Below are 12,877 nucleotides of genomic sequence, written 5' to 3'. Positions count from 1 at the left end.
CGTTTGGATGTTAGAAACCCAGTTCTCCACTCTCTGCTCCCTGGCGCAGGTGAGGCAAGTGGGGACAGCAGATCCGCCATATTGATTCTTCCCTCTAATCAAGACTGCCTCGGATTTGATTTTATTATTTTAAAATTTCTTTTAATATTTATTTTTGAGAAAGAGAGAGAGAGAGAGAGCACGCGAGTATGAGCGGGGGAGGGGCAGAGAGAGAGAGAGGGAGACACAGAATCCGATGCGGGGCTCAAACCCACAAACTATGAGATCATGACCTGAGTCCGAGTCGGAAACTCAACCGACTGAGCCACCCAGGCGCCCCGTGAGACTCCCTAGGATTTTAAGAGGAAGTTTCTCATTGAGCTGCACTGTGAGTCAAGAAATGCCTTTCCGCAAATCGTGTTGATGACAGAAAGAAATGGTTTGGTTTTGGTCAAGAGGAGCTTTTCTTAAATGTTTCCTAGGAAATGGATTAACTTTATAGGCCTGGGCACTTATCGCTTCACCGGCCCTCTGTCCTCTCTCCCTTTTCTCCTGGCCCTTTATCTCCCAGACTTGCTAAATTCCCAGGAAACAGGAAATGTTTGGATTGCTGGAGGGAATGATTTCAGGGATAAAAAAAACCTTTTCCCTGAAATAGAGAATTTCCCTTTAAACACTTTTTATTATCTAATCTGTGATGGGACAGATGACAAAGCCCTGGCAGAGAATTATTGTTGGTGGATCGGTTGATCTGCTGATGCTCAAGGTTTTATGGAAACTTCCAAACATTCCAAACACTTGTTATTCTTTGGGAGGCAATTGGTAACGCCATCCCACCCAAAGGGAGTAGAGAGAGAGCACACAGCAACCCAGCAAAGCTACATATTTGTAGAGGATAAAAATAAAAACAGTTCCTTTCACCAATTTTTTCTCATTAGGCACGAAAAACTGAAATCTACGGAGAGGAGAGCAGAGAGCTCATTCGCTAGAGAACTTGAGTCCCTCCCTCCCCCACCCTCCCTGGGTGTGGGGGGTGAGGCACAGAACATTTCCATACAATTGATGCTATTGATGTGAAAGCACAATGATTGAAATGTCTCAGTTCTGCATTTCAGAAGGTCTAGCCAGGAGAAGGAAAGGGTGTGTGTGTGTGTGTGTGTGTGTAGGGGGTCGCTTGCGTGAACAAGTACTGCTTTGGTAGATAAACACAGCCTCCTAATTTCCTCTAGAATCAACAGTCTATGTCTTTATTCTGGTCCGGTTGGGACCGTAATCTGACACCAAGCCCAAACTGTATCAAACCCAGGCAGAGAAAGTTAGGATGCGGGCTATTCCCTGGCCTCATCTTAGGTTTCCTTCAAGAAGGAGAGGCGTAGCTGCCTCTTCGCATTGACCACAATTTGGTTCCGCTACCTCTGTACATCCCAGATCACTTACAACTGTAGCTACATTTTCACAAGGGAGGGAGAACCGAAGCACCACAGGACTCCTGCATTAAGTTTCACGCTTTCCCAGCAATTTACTCAAGAAAAAGTGGGGAGGAGGGGGGAGGAGGGGGAGGCAGTGAGACACAGACATTACACAGGTTTTTATTTTCCTGGAAGGATCATCCCAGTTTTTCTAAGTTCCCAGAATTAAACGAATTTTATTTTCTTTGTGTTACCATGGAAACTTCCAGTAACACTGTGGAGTTTTTTAAAATTTTCTTTTGTCTAAGTTTAAAAACACTTTTCAAAGGTTTCAAAGAACTTTTTTAGGGCAATTTTGATATGTTTGCTTTTCTCATTTGGGGCTGTGATACTTGCTTTCCTTTTAATTTTTTCATTTCATATGTTAGAATAGTTTCTATTGTGTGTGTATACTACTTTAAATTTAAAATAGTATATACAGATGTCTCTATTACAGGTCATTGTTTGGCTGGGAAGCATTCATTTTTATTTTCCTTCACAGCCCTGCCCTCATGGTGCTTTTCCTGCCCTCTGCCTCCTGAGTTCAGCCTATGAAAAGGTGAAGGCCTCCCTTTTACCGTCCACAGACAAGTCCTCCCCACCGCCAGAGGGCGTGCAGTTTGTGAATCCAGTTGATCTGGGTCTGTGCAACATCAACCATCTGGGTGAGCTCTGTAACATCTAGTAAATTCTCTGAGCGTTTGCAACCACTTGGCTCTTTCAAATCATGCGAATCAAAATTTTTGAATTTTTAATTCAACGAACATTTTTCTGAAAAATGTTTTGGCATTCAAGGACAGTAACTCCCCTAGATCCTTGCGTTCTTACCATTTCTAGCTGCATGAGAAACTCAAGGGCTGCAGATTTTATGCTAATCTGTTCAGTGTAGACGGATGCTGAGGAAGGCAGTACCAGGAATTTTCGATCTGAGTCGCCTGTCACTTCTACACAAACGCACATGGCAGGGATGTCTCCATGCTCACGGTGAGAGCTGTCGACTGCTTATGACAAGCTTCTTTGCAGTGAGCAACGTCTACGCCTGTGAGTGGACTCTTACCACACTGGCAACTGTTGACCGTGGACCCACTTAGTCCAGCCCACTTTCAGAATGTGAAATAAATAGCAAGTATTCAGAAGTGCATATGGTATCCTTTGAAATAGCAAAATTAGAGAAAAGCCAACAAAAACAGCCAGTGTTTGCCTGAAGGATATGGTAACGATATTCTCAGGAAGTAATTGAATAAACAGGCTACAAACATGGAAAACTAGGAGTGTGTGGAAGAGAAAGGGAAATAAAAGGAGTAAATACGAGACTAAATGTAATCTTCTCCTTAAACACTTCAGAATTTTATTAATCCTTAACAAGTTCTTTTCAAATTAACTCAATATCTTCCTCCTGGTTAGCTTCAAATATAGTTTAGCTTGATTCTCCTTATTACTAAATTATGTAAATCATTACTTAAATCTAGAGATAAGAAAAAAAATCTAGTGAGACTTATAATAACGAAAGACGGAATTAAAAGTTTAAAACTGCTAAAAAATACCACGGCCTATCGATCAGCTGTGTGCAAGGCACGTTAGGATATAAATGTGCACTTTGAAGACGAGTACAACCCACTAACATGGGCAGCAAAACAGGGCAGGGAGAGATGGAGTTGGTAAAAAATCGCTTTGTTTCGCAAAATGTGGGGTCCTTCGGAATGCTATCTCAGAAAGCCTCCACAGTCGAATTAATTTTTCTACAGATAATTTGTTCTTTTGAAGATAATCGCCATTCCCTAAACAAACAGATGGCATCATAGGGTAATTAGCCATTTGTAGGCCTGACAAAGTTTTCCCATTTTAGTGGATAGCTCTCCTGATGTGGCGCTAAGAGAAATCGCGCTGGACGGCATCTGTTGTATTTTACGTGAGTGGAGATGCAAAGTTTGGAATTTTATACTCACAGGGACTTAAACTAATTTGAAAATGGAAACTTTGGGCCTACGTACTTAGATGCATATATATATATATATACACATTTATTAAATACTCCATTGTCAGGTTGTTGATTTAATACAACATTTGGTAACTTGGTGGGGGGTATGAGAGAGGTACAAGGAAAGAACCAATATGGATTGTGTTCAGCTTGACTTTGTATAAACATAACATATTTATGGTTATATCTCTGGCTAGTGATCTCCAGCCAATGCAAAGAGGCTCTGAAGGGAAGATTGATATTTTAAATAATGTATTTGCTTAGAAATCAAATAATGGCTGCCTCATAAAATTCTTACCACCTTTTAGTAACCAAGGTCAGAAATGGAGGGATAATTCCCCCTGGGTCAGAATGAAAACAACAAATGAGATCAATGGATCTCATTTGAAATCGGTCTTTCCACATCCACATTCTTTTTCGTACCAATCTGGGCGGATAGAGATCCATTACCTAAACCAAATGGACCCACATTCTACGGTATCATATTCTTTTCTTATGTCTCCTTGCCGTAAGCAGAATTTTCCTGCGACTGTGATTAGCGTTGACAACAACATCCTTAAGAATGGGGCAGGAAGAAGAAAATGGGAGAGGAAGGCATTCAGACACTAGATAAACATCCAAAATAATGTGCACAGAAAGAGTCAACAACGCCACCCGGGATTTTCCCCTGTTTGGGTATCTTCGAACGAAGCAGCTATGGGAAGCTAATGTAGATTAGATTGCTGGAGAATGCAGGGTTATTACAGAGGAAATAACTCACTGGATGATCCACACAGCCTGACTAAATTACTACTTGATTAATTCCTGATAAAACTCAGAGCGCACAAAGCGAGGCAGTGAATCCTTTTCCATCAGGGCATAGATTCTTTTCTGGGCCACATCGAAGCTGCTCAGGGACGGTTCCACCAGGTTCTTCGTTGTGATGTCCTTTGTGAAGTGATCGATATTCACCTGCGGGCCGAGAAACAAGGTCACGAGTCAGCCCAGGTGGCAAGATTTGATGAGGGGGGGGTGGGGAGGGACAGGAATTGGTCACCAATAAACTCATAAGGGGAAGAGGCTCCTAAGAAGTGAGAAGAAGTGTCATTTCTGTTTTATAGGCAGTGGGGTGAAGCAAGACAGCGGGTGTGAGCTGGGCTCCAAGCTCCAAGATAAAAGGAGTTGAGACTGTGGTAAGATTTTCCATGGTGAGAGGGGCCGGAGTGCTTTCTGCAGGAGGAAACGATGCAGCACAGCCTCAGAGCTGAGGTCCAGGGCCTGACTCTGCATGTGGGGACCCCAGCCCGGTGAGGTCAAGTTACATGCCCGCTAATGCTCAGGAGGGACAGGATGGAGGCGACACAGTAATGTAGACCTCTCTGTTCCCAGGCTTTTCTTCTTCTTTTTTTTAATTAAAAAAATGTTTACTTATTTTGAGAGAGGGAGTGCGATCAGGAGAGGGGCAGAGAGAGAGAGAGAGAGAGAGAGAATCCCAAGCAGGCTCTACACTGTGAGCGGGGAGCCCGATGTGGAGCTCGAACCCACGAACTGTGAGATCATGACCGGAGTCAAAATTGAGTGTCTGATTTTTTTTTTTTAGTGTTTATTTGTATTCAGAGAGAGAGAGAGAGAGAATGAGCAGGGGAGTGGCAAAGAGAGAGGGAGACACGGAACCCGCAGCAGGCTCCAGGCTCTGAGCTGTCAGCACAGAGCCTAACACCAGGGCTCGAACTCCCAAACTGCGAGATCATGACCTGAGCCGAAGTCAGAGGCTTAACTGACTGGGACACCCAGGCGCCCCTCCTTTTATTCTTCTTGTCACACTAAAGCAATGCTTCTTCCTCTCTCACCGTGAGTATATAGTGAGCTAGGTAGGCAACCCTACACAGAATGGTTGAATTTCAAAAAAGTATAAAACGCTCTCCCAATCTTAATGTTTAAAAGAAGGGATGCCTTTACTTCTCTCTAACACATTGTATCCAGCAGTGTGCAGCCTCTACTGGTTTTATTACTTTTTTGTGAGCAGGCCCCCTCTAATGAATCGTTCTGATACACATTCACATGTTTGCTGAGCCAGGAAAATATTATCACAGTAACCAGGTATGATCGCCTGACGATCGGCAATGTCCACATCATCCACGCATTCAACTATGCGTGGCCATTTCTCTTTTTAAAATCTTAGTGCCAGGGGCGCCTGGGTGGCTCAGTCGGCTAAGCGTCCGACTCTTGGTTTTGGCTCACGTCCTGATCTCACAGTTCGTGGGATGGAGCCCCGAGTCGGGCTCTGTGCTGACAGCACGGAGCCTGCTTGGGATTCTCTCTCTCTCCCTTTCTCTCTGCCCCTCCCCTGCCCCCCCCCCCCGCCAAATAAATAAACATTTAAGCATGCTCCAGGTACACACACACATACACATACGTGAGATGTTTACAGCAAAGGGTACCGAGGATGGGACAACCTGTCCGAAGTCACACGTGGAGGAAAGCCTGGGATCCATTCGCCTCACAAATGTTTGCTGACCACCGCCGATGAGCCCGGGGCAGGGTTCCCATCCTCCCTGACGTGCAGCTCAGCCCACGGTGACCACCCTCACTCACCTACCCATCTAGACCTACCTCTTTAGGAGCCTCCGTTTGAATGAATTCTTCATAAATCTTCTTCGCCTTCTCAGCCATCTTGGCAGGGGACTTGATCTTCTTGTAGTCCTCACAGGCCAGCCAGAACTCGAGATTTTCCTCACTGAATTCAGACTTCAGGAAACTTTTGAAGCTGGCAAGCCCATCTAGCGAGGGGAAATTTGGTTGGATGGATAAATACATGCGTCCTTCATATTATCCATACATTTTTTAGAAGTTTATCCAAAATAGATTGTAAATGTATTATAAATCTGCCTCCTTGCTTACCAACACTGTATCCTGCTGTATCGCCTGGATTTATTTACTACATATTTCTGTCACTCATGTAAGAACCTTACACGTATTAACTCTCATTTACTCCCCTTATGAACCATGAGGCAGGTGCTATTCATGTCCTATTTTTACAAAATGAAATGAGAGAGATCAAGGGGCGCCTGGGTGGCTCAGTCGGTTGAGCATCCGACTTTGGCTCGGGTTGTGGTCTCACGCTCATGAGTTTGAGCCCCTGGTTGGGCTCTGTGCTGACGGCTCAGAGCCTGGAGCCTGCTTCGGAGTCTGTGTCTGCCTCTCTCTCTGCCCGTCTCCCACCCACACACACAAGAATAAATAAACATTTAAAAAATGAAAAAAAAAAATAAAAGATCAAGTAACTCGCTCTTAGGTAACCAGCTGGTAGGTGGCAGAGGCAGGATTCAAATCCAGGAACCTGCATTTGGTGACAAAGGTTTACCTGTAAGACCATCTAGGAATATTAAGAACACTAACGCCACTCTGGATACTCTTCAGTCACCAAAAGGAAAAAGATACATTTGGAGCCTGATTTGGCACTGTAATACTGACGTTGATTATCGTGTGCATGACAATTCTTTCTTTTTTTTTTTCTATCGATGATTTTTGGGCCGTTATTAGACTCCAGGCAGTATGATAAGTCACAACGGTAAGTAAAGCTGTCAAGGTTCCTGCCCTAATGGAGCTTCCAGATTCTGGGGGAAGTAGGAAGAAAAGGAAGAAACACAAGAAACATTGACACACAAAAAAGGAAAAACCATATGAAAGATAGTAACGGAGTAACAGGAGGGACTTAACTTTATTTTAAGTTGGCGGAAAGCCCCATGAGAAAGGGACGTTCTGTTTGAGACCTGAAGACAGGCAGGAAGGGACTGAATGAAGTTACCACCCCCCGAGGAGTTACTATGCCTGTCAATCATACGTCAGTGGTTTGTTGTTTTTTTTTTTTTTCATTGTATTTATTTTTGAGGGGGGCAGGGGCAGAGGGAAAGAGAGAGAGAGAGAATCCTAAGCAGATTCCACACTCAGTGCAGAGCCCGATGCAGGGCTCGATCCCATGACCCTGAGGATCGTGACCTGAGCTGAAATCAAGAGTCAACGCTCAACCTCCTGAGCCACCAAGGTGCCCCAATACGTCAGTTTTTTTAAAACACGTTAGCTTTAATATAATTACAACTACTGTGTTTTCGGTGTGCTGTTGCTCATGTGGACTCCAGCTTGTTTCAAAATATGTATCCATCCATGTAATATATATGCATACATTTGTCTGTTACAAATGTGTATATGAGAAGCTCTTAGGCCTGATGCTGTGTTTGTTTTTCCTCCCTACCCTCCATAGGGGGTGATATGTGGGAATTCACTGATTTCATAGAACACGCACCCAGCACCGGTGCCGATTAAACCAGGATACGTAGTTGTCTTTTTTTTTTTTTTTTTTTCAATTTACCTTCAATACATTTTTATTGTCTGCACACCCCTTACCATCCCCTGCAGCCACATTCAATTCTAAAGAAGCAGAATGGTTAGGTGATAAGTAACTTGGATTAGAGTCATCAGCAATTTCTGGATACAAACAAAAACACTTTGCATTTTAGTCCCCTCTTTTTATACTTCACCTAAGATTTTTTTTTTTTTTTGTAATTTATTTACTTATTCTGAGACAGAGAGAGAGAAAGAGAGAACATGAGCAGGGGAGGGGAAAAGAGAGAGGGGGAAAGAGAATCCCAAGCAGGCTCCACACTGTCAGCGCTCAGCCCGACACGAGGCTCGAACTCCCGAACCGGGAGATCATGACATGAGCCAAAACCAAGAGTTGGATGCTTAAGCGACTGAGCCACCCAGGTGCCCCAGACTTTTTCCTTTTTTATTGATCGACATCTAAAAATAAGCTGGGAGCAATGGTAGGCATGATGAACAATTTGCTCTGGAAACCTCGCTAGGAGAGTTACTGTAAAGCCATTTGGTAACACATATCTAGATAAAATCGGGTGTGTTTTCCTTCTCTCCCTTTCCATATTTTGCACTCTATTTCTAGCACCATTTGTTATAATTTAGTGACACAGGAGTCACCATATATGCTGAAAGAAGAAATAAAGCCTAGAGCTCTCTCTCTCTGTCATAGTTAAAGTTTTCACTGTTTCTTAAACAAAAGGTGCCAGGTAGCCTCTGTTGAAATGGAAAAACGCCCAGGACTTTCTAGGGGCCGGGAAATGATAGCAGGAGTGAAGTCTTACGAACACCCATGCAAGACTTTGGAAGAAACTATAACTTCACAGAATTAAGTCTGTGGCCAATGTATTCTCATCAGGCCCCTGTCCCCACAACCTATCGGTCTCTCTGAATCACCCATTCCAAGTCCTTATAAAAGGTACAGATAAAATCCCAGTCCTCCCAAGCATTGGTATTTATGACCTGAGGACGCACGCCAGGACTCCAGAACAATATTAACATTTACCAGGCATCCGGGGGCTGAGCTTGGAAAATAACTTTCCAGTGAAGTCAGTCCATTTCCTGGGCACTGGTTTTATCACTCTCACTGAATTCTACAACACTATTTCAGGGCTTTTTATCAATGCACACACTTTGATCAGAGACTCATAACCGGCTTTAAACTCACTCCATCGTCCGGGGAGATGCTTAAAGCTATTCTTTCTCTCACCTGGCTTTTGAGAATTCTCTGGATGGCCCCTTAGTAGGACCCTCAAATCACTCCCCAGATACCTTCTCCTCCTTCGCCTCTGGTTTTCCAGTGGGCCATTCCTTGACTCTCTGTTCAATTCCCATCAGCCCTGAGGAAGTCCTCTTGGGTCAGAGCCAAAGAGACTCCAGGAGAAACGTGTCTAGTCTTCAAGTAACGCACACATCATCTCTGGCCCACACCACTGCCCTCGCACTCCACACCCACTGCACGGGGCCCTCGGCACACATCCCTGAGAAATCCCTGCGTCCTCCCCTGCTGAGCCTGCACAGAACCCCAGGATACTTCTCAACACACCTCTTCGGGCATCCCCTACTAGGAAGCAGATGAAACCTCCTGATCGCCGGTCTTGTGGGAACCGTCTGGGTTTTGACCCACATTACGGCCCCAGAGCTGGCCCTAAGGAATGGTGTCACTTTTGACATCTAAGCAAAAGAACGTAGCAGCCCTATGGAAGGACGAAATGAAGCCAGTTCTAAAACCACTTGGAAAATAAAAGGAGTGTGAGACAAATCCAAGTCAGCTGGGTGTATAAAGGAAAACTATTAAGGGCGAGAGGCGCCTGGGTGGCTCAGTCGGTTAAGCGTCCGACTTCAGCTCAGGTCAGGGTCTTACGGTTTGGGGGTTTGAACCCCATGTTGGGCTCTGTGCTGACAGCTCAGAGCCTGGAGCCTGCTTTGGATTCTGTGGCTCCCTCTCTCTCTGCCCTTCCCCCACTCATGCTCTGTCTCTCTGTCTCTCAAAAATAAATAAACATTAAAAAAATATTAAAGGGGGGAGATTAGAATAAATCTCCCCTCCTAGAGGAAAAATGGTGGAATGTCATGAGTGGATAGGTGACAGGTGTCATGACATAGCTTGCCGGTTCCGAGCACGGGCTCTGGAGTCAAGGTGCCCTCGGGTGGGTCCTGTTTCACCACATCACCACTCAGAAATGTCACTATTCGGTAACTGGGGCAAGTGACCCACCCTCTCTGAGCCTCAACTGCCTCCTCTGTTACACGGATATAATCATGGAACCCACGTGAACCCACGTGATAAGGTTGTCCTAAGGACTCAGCAACTCACATCAAGCTCTTACCTGGTGTCGGACATAATGAGAGCTCAGGAAGTACTGTCTTTCATCATTTTTATTCATGCCTAATTTAAAATCAGTGTTTGCCATCATTCAAAAGCCAGCTCCCAGGTTGCCTCAGACGGGAGGTACACTGCCCTGTACTTGCTCTTGAAGATTTTTGGATGGTGATGGGAGAAGAGCTTTCTTCATCCTTTTGTTGCTGCTGTTCCCTGACATGCCTGTCTTCTCCAGGAGGCCGTTCAGGCTTCGCGCTCAAGGTCTGAGTTTCACGTACCTTCGCCTCTCCTTCCCGCCCACCTCACATCTGTGCCTCACATCGAATAGACAGACGCTGAGCCAAATAAGACCCACTAAGGGATGCCTTTCCTCCCACATCGCAGAGCCGAAGGACGGACAGCTAAAAGAAAAATAAATCTACCACGGTAGTGTTTTATTTCATGAGCACGTTACCTCACCTCACTTTCCTTTTCTGGAAAGTAGAGATTGTTATCGTATCGAAGCCCTAAAATTATTACGCTCCTTAAGTAAAGCACTACATGGAAAGCACGTTGGGCAGTGCCCGACACGTGAACAAACAGTACAAGTAACCTATTGCTGATACTATTATTATTATTGCTTTGAAGGAATTTGTGGCTGCCAGTGAGTCAGAGGAGGGCATAGATGAGCCAGACAAAAAAGGAGGGAGAATATTGGAAACCAAAGAGAGAGAAGCAGGAGGAGAAGGCAAAGATAGGGAAAAGAGACACACAGAGAGAGAAGGCTAGATCTGGGCTGTTCCATTCCCCAAGGACGAGTCCAAATCTCAAGGGTGTCTCAGGAAATGCTCTGACCTTTTGGAGCTCCTGGGAAAAAAAGAATTCGCATATAAACTTTCCCGCTGCTACTGGATTGTGTTTCATTCTTCCTTGGCTCTTTTTTAAAAGAATTTTTTTAATGTGTGTTTTTTATTTTTGAGAGAGAGAGAGACAGAGTATGAGAGGGGCAGAGAGAGAGAGGGAGACGCAGAATCCAAAGCAGGGTCCAGGCTCTGAGCTGACAGCACAGACACAGGGCTCGAACTCACGAGCCACGAGATCACGACCTGAGCCGAAGTCAAGGCTTAACCAACTGAGCCACCCAGGCGCCCCCTTCCTTGGCTCTTAAAGACAGTCAGGTGGAGGAATTTAATGTCACGGTCTTTTTTTTAAATTTTATTTTAATTTTATTTATTTTCAGAGAGAGAGAGAGAGAGAGTGAGAGATAAAAGAGTGAGCAGAGGAGGGACAGAGAGAGAGAGAGAGAGAGAGAGAGAATCCTAAGCAGGCAAGCAGGCTCTGCACTGTCAGCATGGAGCCCGATGCAGAGCTCGAACGCACGAACCGCGAGATCACAACCTGAGCCGAAACCAAGAATCAGAACCTTAACGGACTGAGCCACCCAGGCGCCCCTAATGTCACTGTTTTATTTAAACTTCCGCGTGCAATCCGTGTTTGTGTTTAATGAGCAGCACACTGGTCATTTGTCCCATAGACCTAATGAATACAGGTGTCATCACCTGCAGAATTGAGCACAAAACAGGTAAGAAATTGACGTACTGTCAAAACAGAGTTAAATACACTGGAGGCTTAAAAATGATTTCTTAAATGAGGAAAAGCAAGAGAAAGCTTGTTAGTTGGGAAAGATTGAATAGGACCTTAACTGTCTAATTTTTAAGAGGTTAGGTACTAATTGACTTCATTTCTGCTCAAGAAAAATGTGGATTTAAGGAATACTGGGGAACTATATCAATTGTGAGGCAACCTCCTGCATGAGCAGAACAGAATGCCAAATGTTCTCTGTAAATCAACGAAGATGCCACTCCTCGAGGTGAAATGGTTTAGTTTATCCAATCAAACACGCAAGCAGAGATTGTGGCGTTTCAAACGCATAGATTTCTCAAACGTATCTTTCTTGGTTACCTATTTTGCATCATTCACAGCTAATGTTAGCTATTTCTGATCCCAGACCATGAGCTTTAGCAGATTCAAATAACATTTCCTGAGAGCTGAGTTGCTCAAGTTTGGCTTAAAGTTATTCACGAGGCACAACAGCGGGTGTTCGGGAGAATAGGTCAAATGTCTCTTCAGGTTTCTGGTGCCTGGTGTTCTGTTAGTCCTTCTCTGGGGAGAACGAGACAGCGAGAAGTGGAGAGCAGAGACAACATGGCAAGAGGGACACACAGAGCAAAAAGGGGAGTCATAGAGAGAAGCCGGGGGAGAGGGTGGAATGGAAAAATAAAGAGGAAGAGAGAGACACGGAGAGTAAGGGCAGAGGAATAAACTTCGAGAGAGAGGCAGTCTTGTTTACTAATGGCACCCCCCCCTTTTAGGGCATGGGTCTCCACTCTTTCTGCGAGATCTCTATATTCATACCAGAACCTCTCTTTTTCACCTGAGCTTCTTTGAATATAAAGAAAGACCCTTTCAAAGGAAGAATTTTGACCTGAATGGTTATCAAGTGCTTTTCCATTTATCACTAGGGGAAATTAATTTCCCCAGTCTTCAAATGTTAATTCCTGGGGTGCCTGGGTGGCTCAGTTGGTTGAGCCTCCGACTCTTGGTTTCGGCTCTGGTCATGATCTCAGGGTTGTGGGATCGAGCCCCGAGATGGGCTCTGCACTAAGCATGGAGCCTGCTCAAGCTTCTTTCTCTCTCTCTCCCCTGCCCCCCTCCCCTGCTCGCTCTCTCTCTCTCTCTCTCTCACACACACATTAAAAAAACGAAAAAAACAGAAGTGACAAAACACATTTAAAGAAAAACGTTAATGACTTAGGAGGA

At 44.7% G+C, this 12,877-nt stretch overlaps 1 protein-coding gene across 1 annotated transcript in view; it reads right to left on the bottom strand.

Annotated features, from left to right (window-relative positions):
• Positions 1–535: 535 nt before the first annotated feature.
• Positions 536–12,877, bottom strand: part of RGS5 (regulator of G protein signaling 5) — a 49,072-nt gene continuing 36,730 nt past the window's right edge. The window contains exons 4-5 of the mRNA XM_007075665.3: positions 5,998–6,164; positions 536–4,356 (exon numbers count right to left, since the gene is read on the bottom strand). Coding sequence (XP_007075727.1) covers positions 4,195–4,356; positions 5,998–6,164 — 329 coding nt within the window. The 3' untranslated portion in view covers positions 536–4,194. The remainder of the gene's footprint in view (positions 4,357–5,997; positions 6,165–12,877) is intronic.

The sequence above is a fragment of the Panthera tigris genome, chromosome F3 (assembly GCF_018350195.1).
Source record: "Panthera tigris isolate Pti1 chromosome F3, P.tigris_Pti1_mat1.1, whole genome shotgun sequence".
NCBI lineage: Eukaryota > Metazoa > Chordata > Mammalia > Carnivora > Felidae > Panthera > Panthera tigris.
Note: the sequence above shows the minus strand (reverse complement) of the source record. Positions and strands in the feature narration are given on the sequence as shown.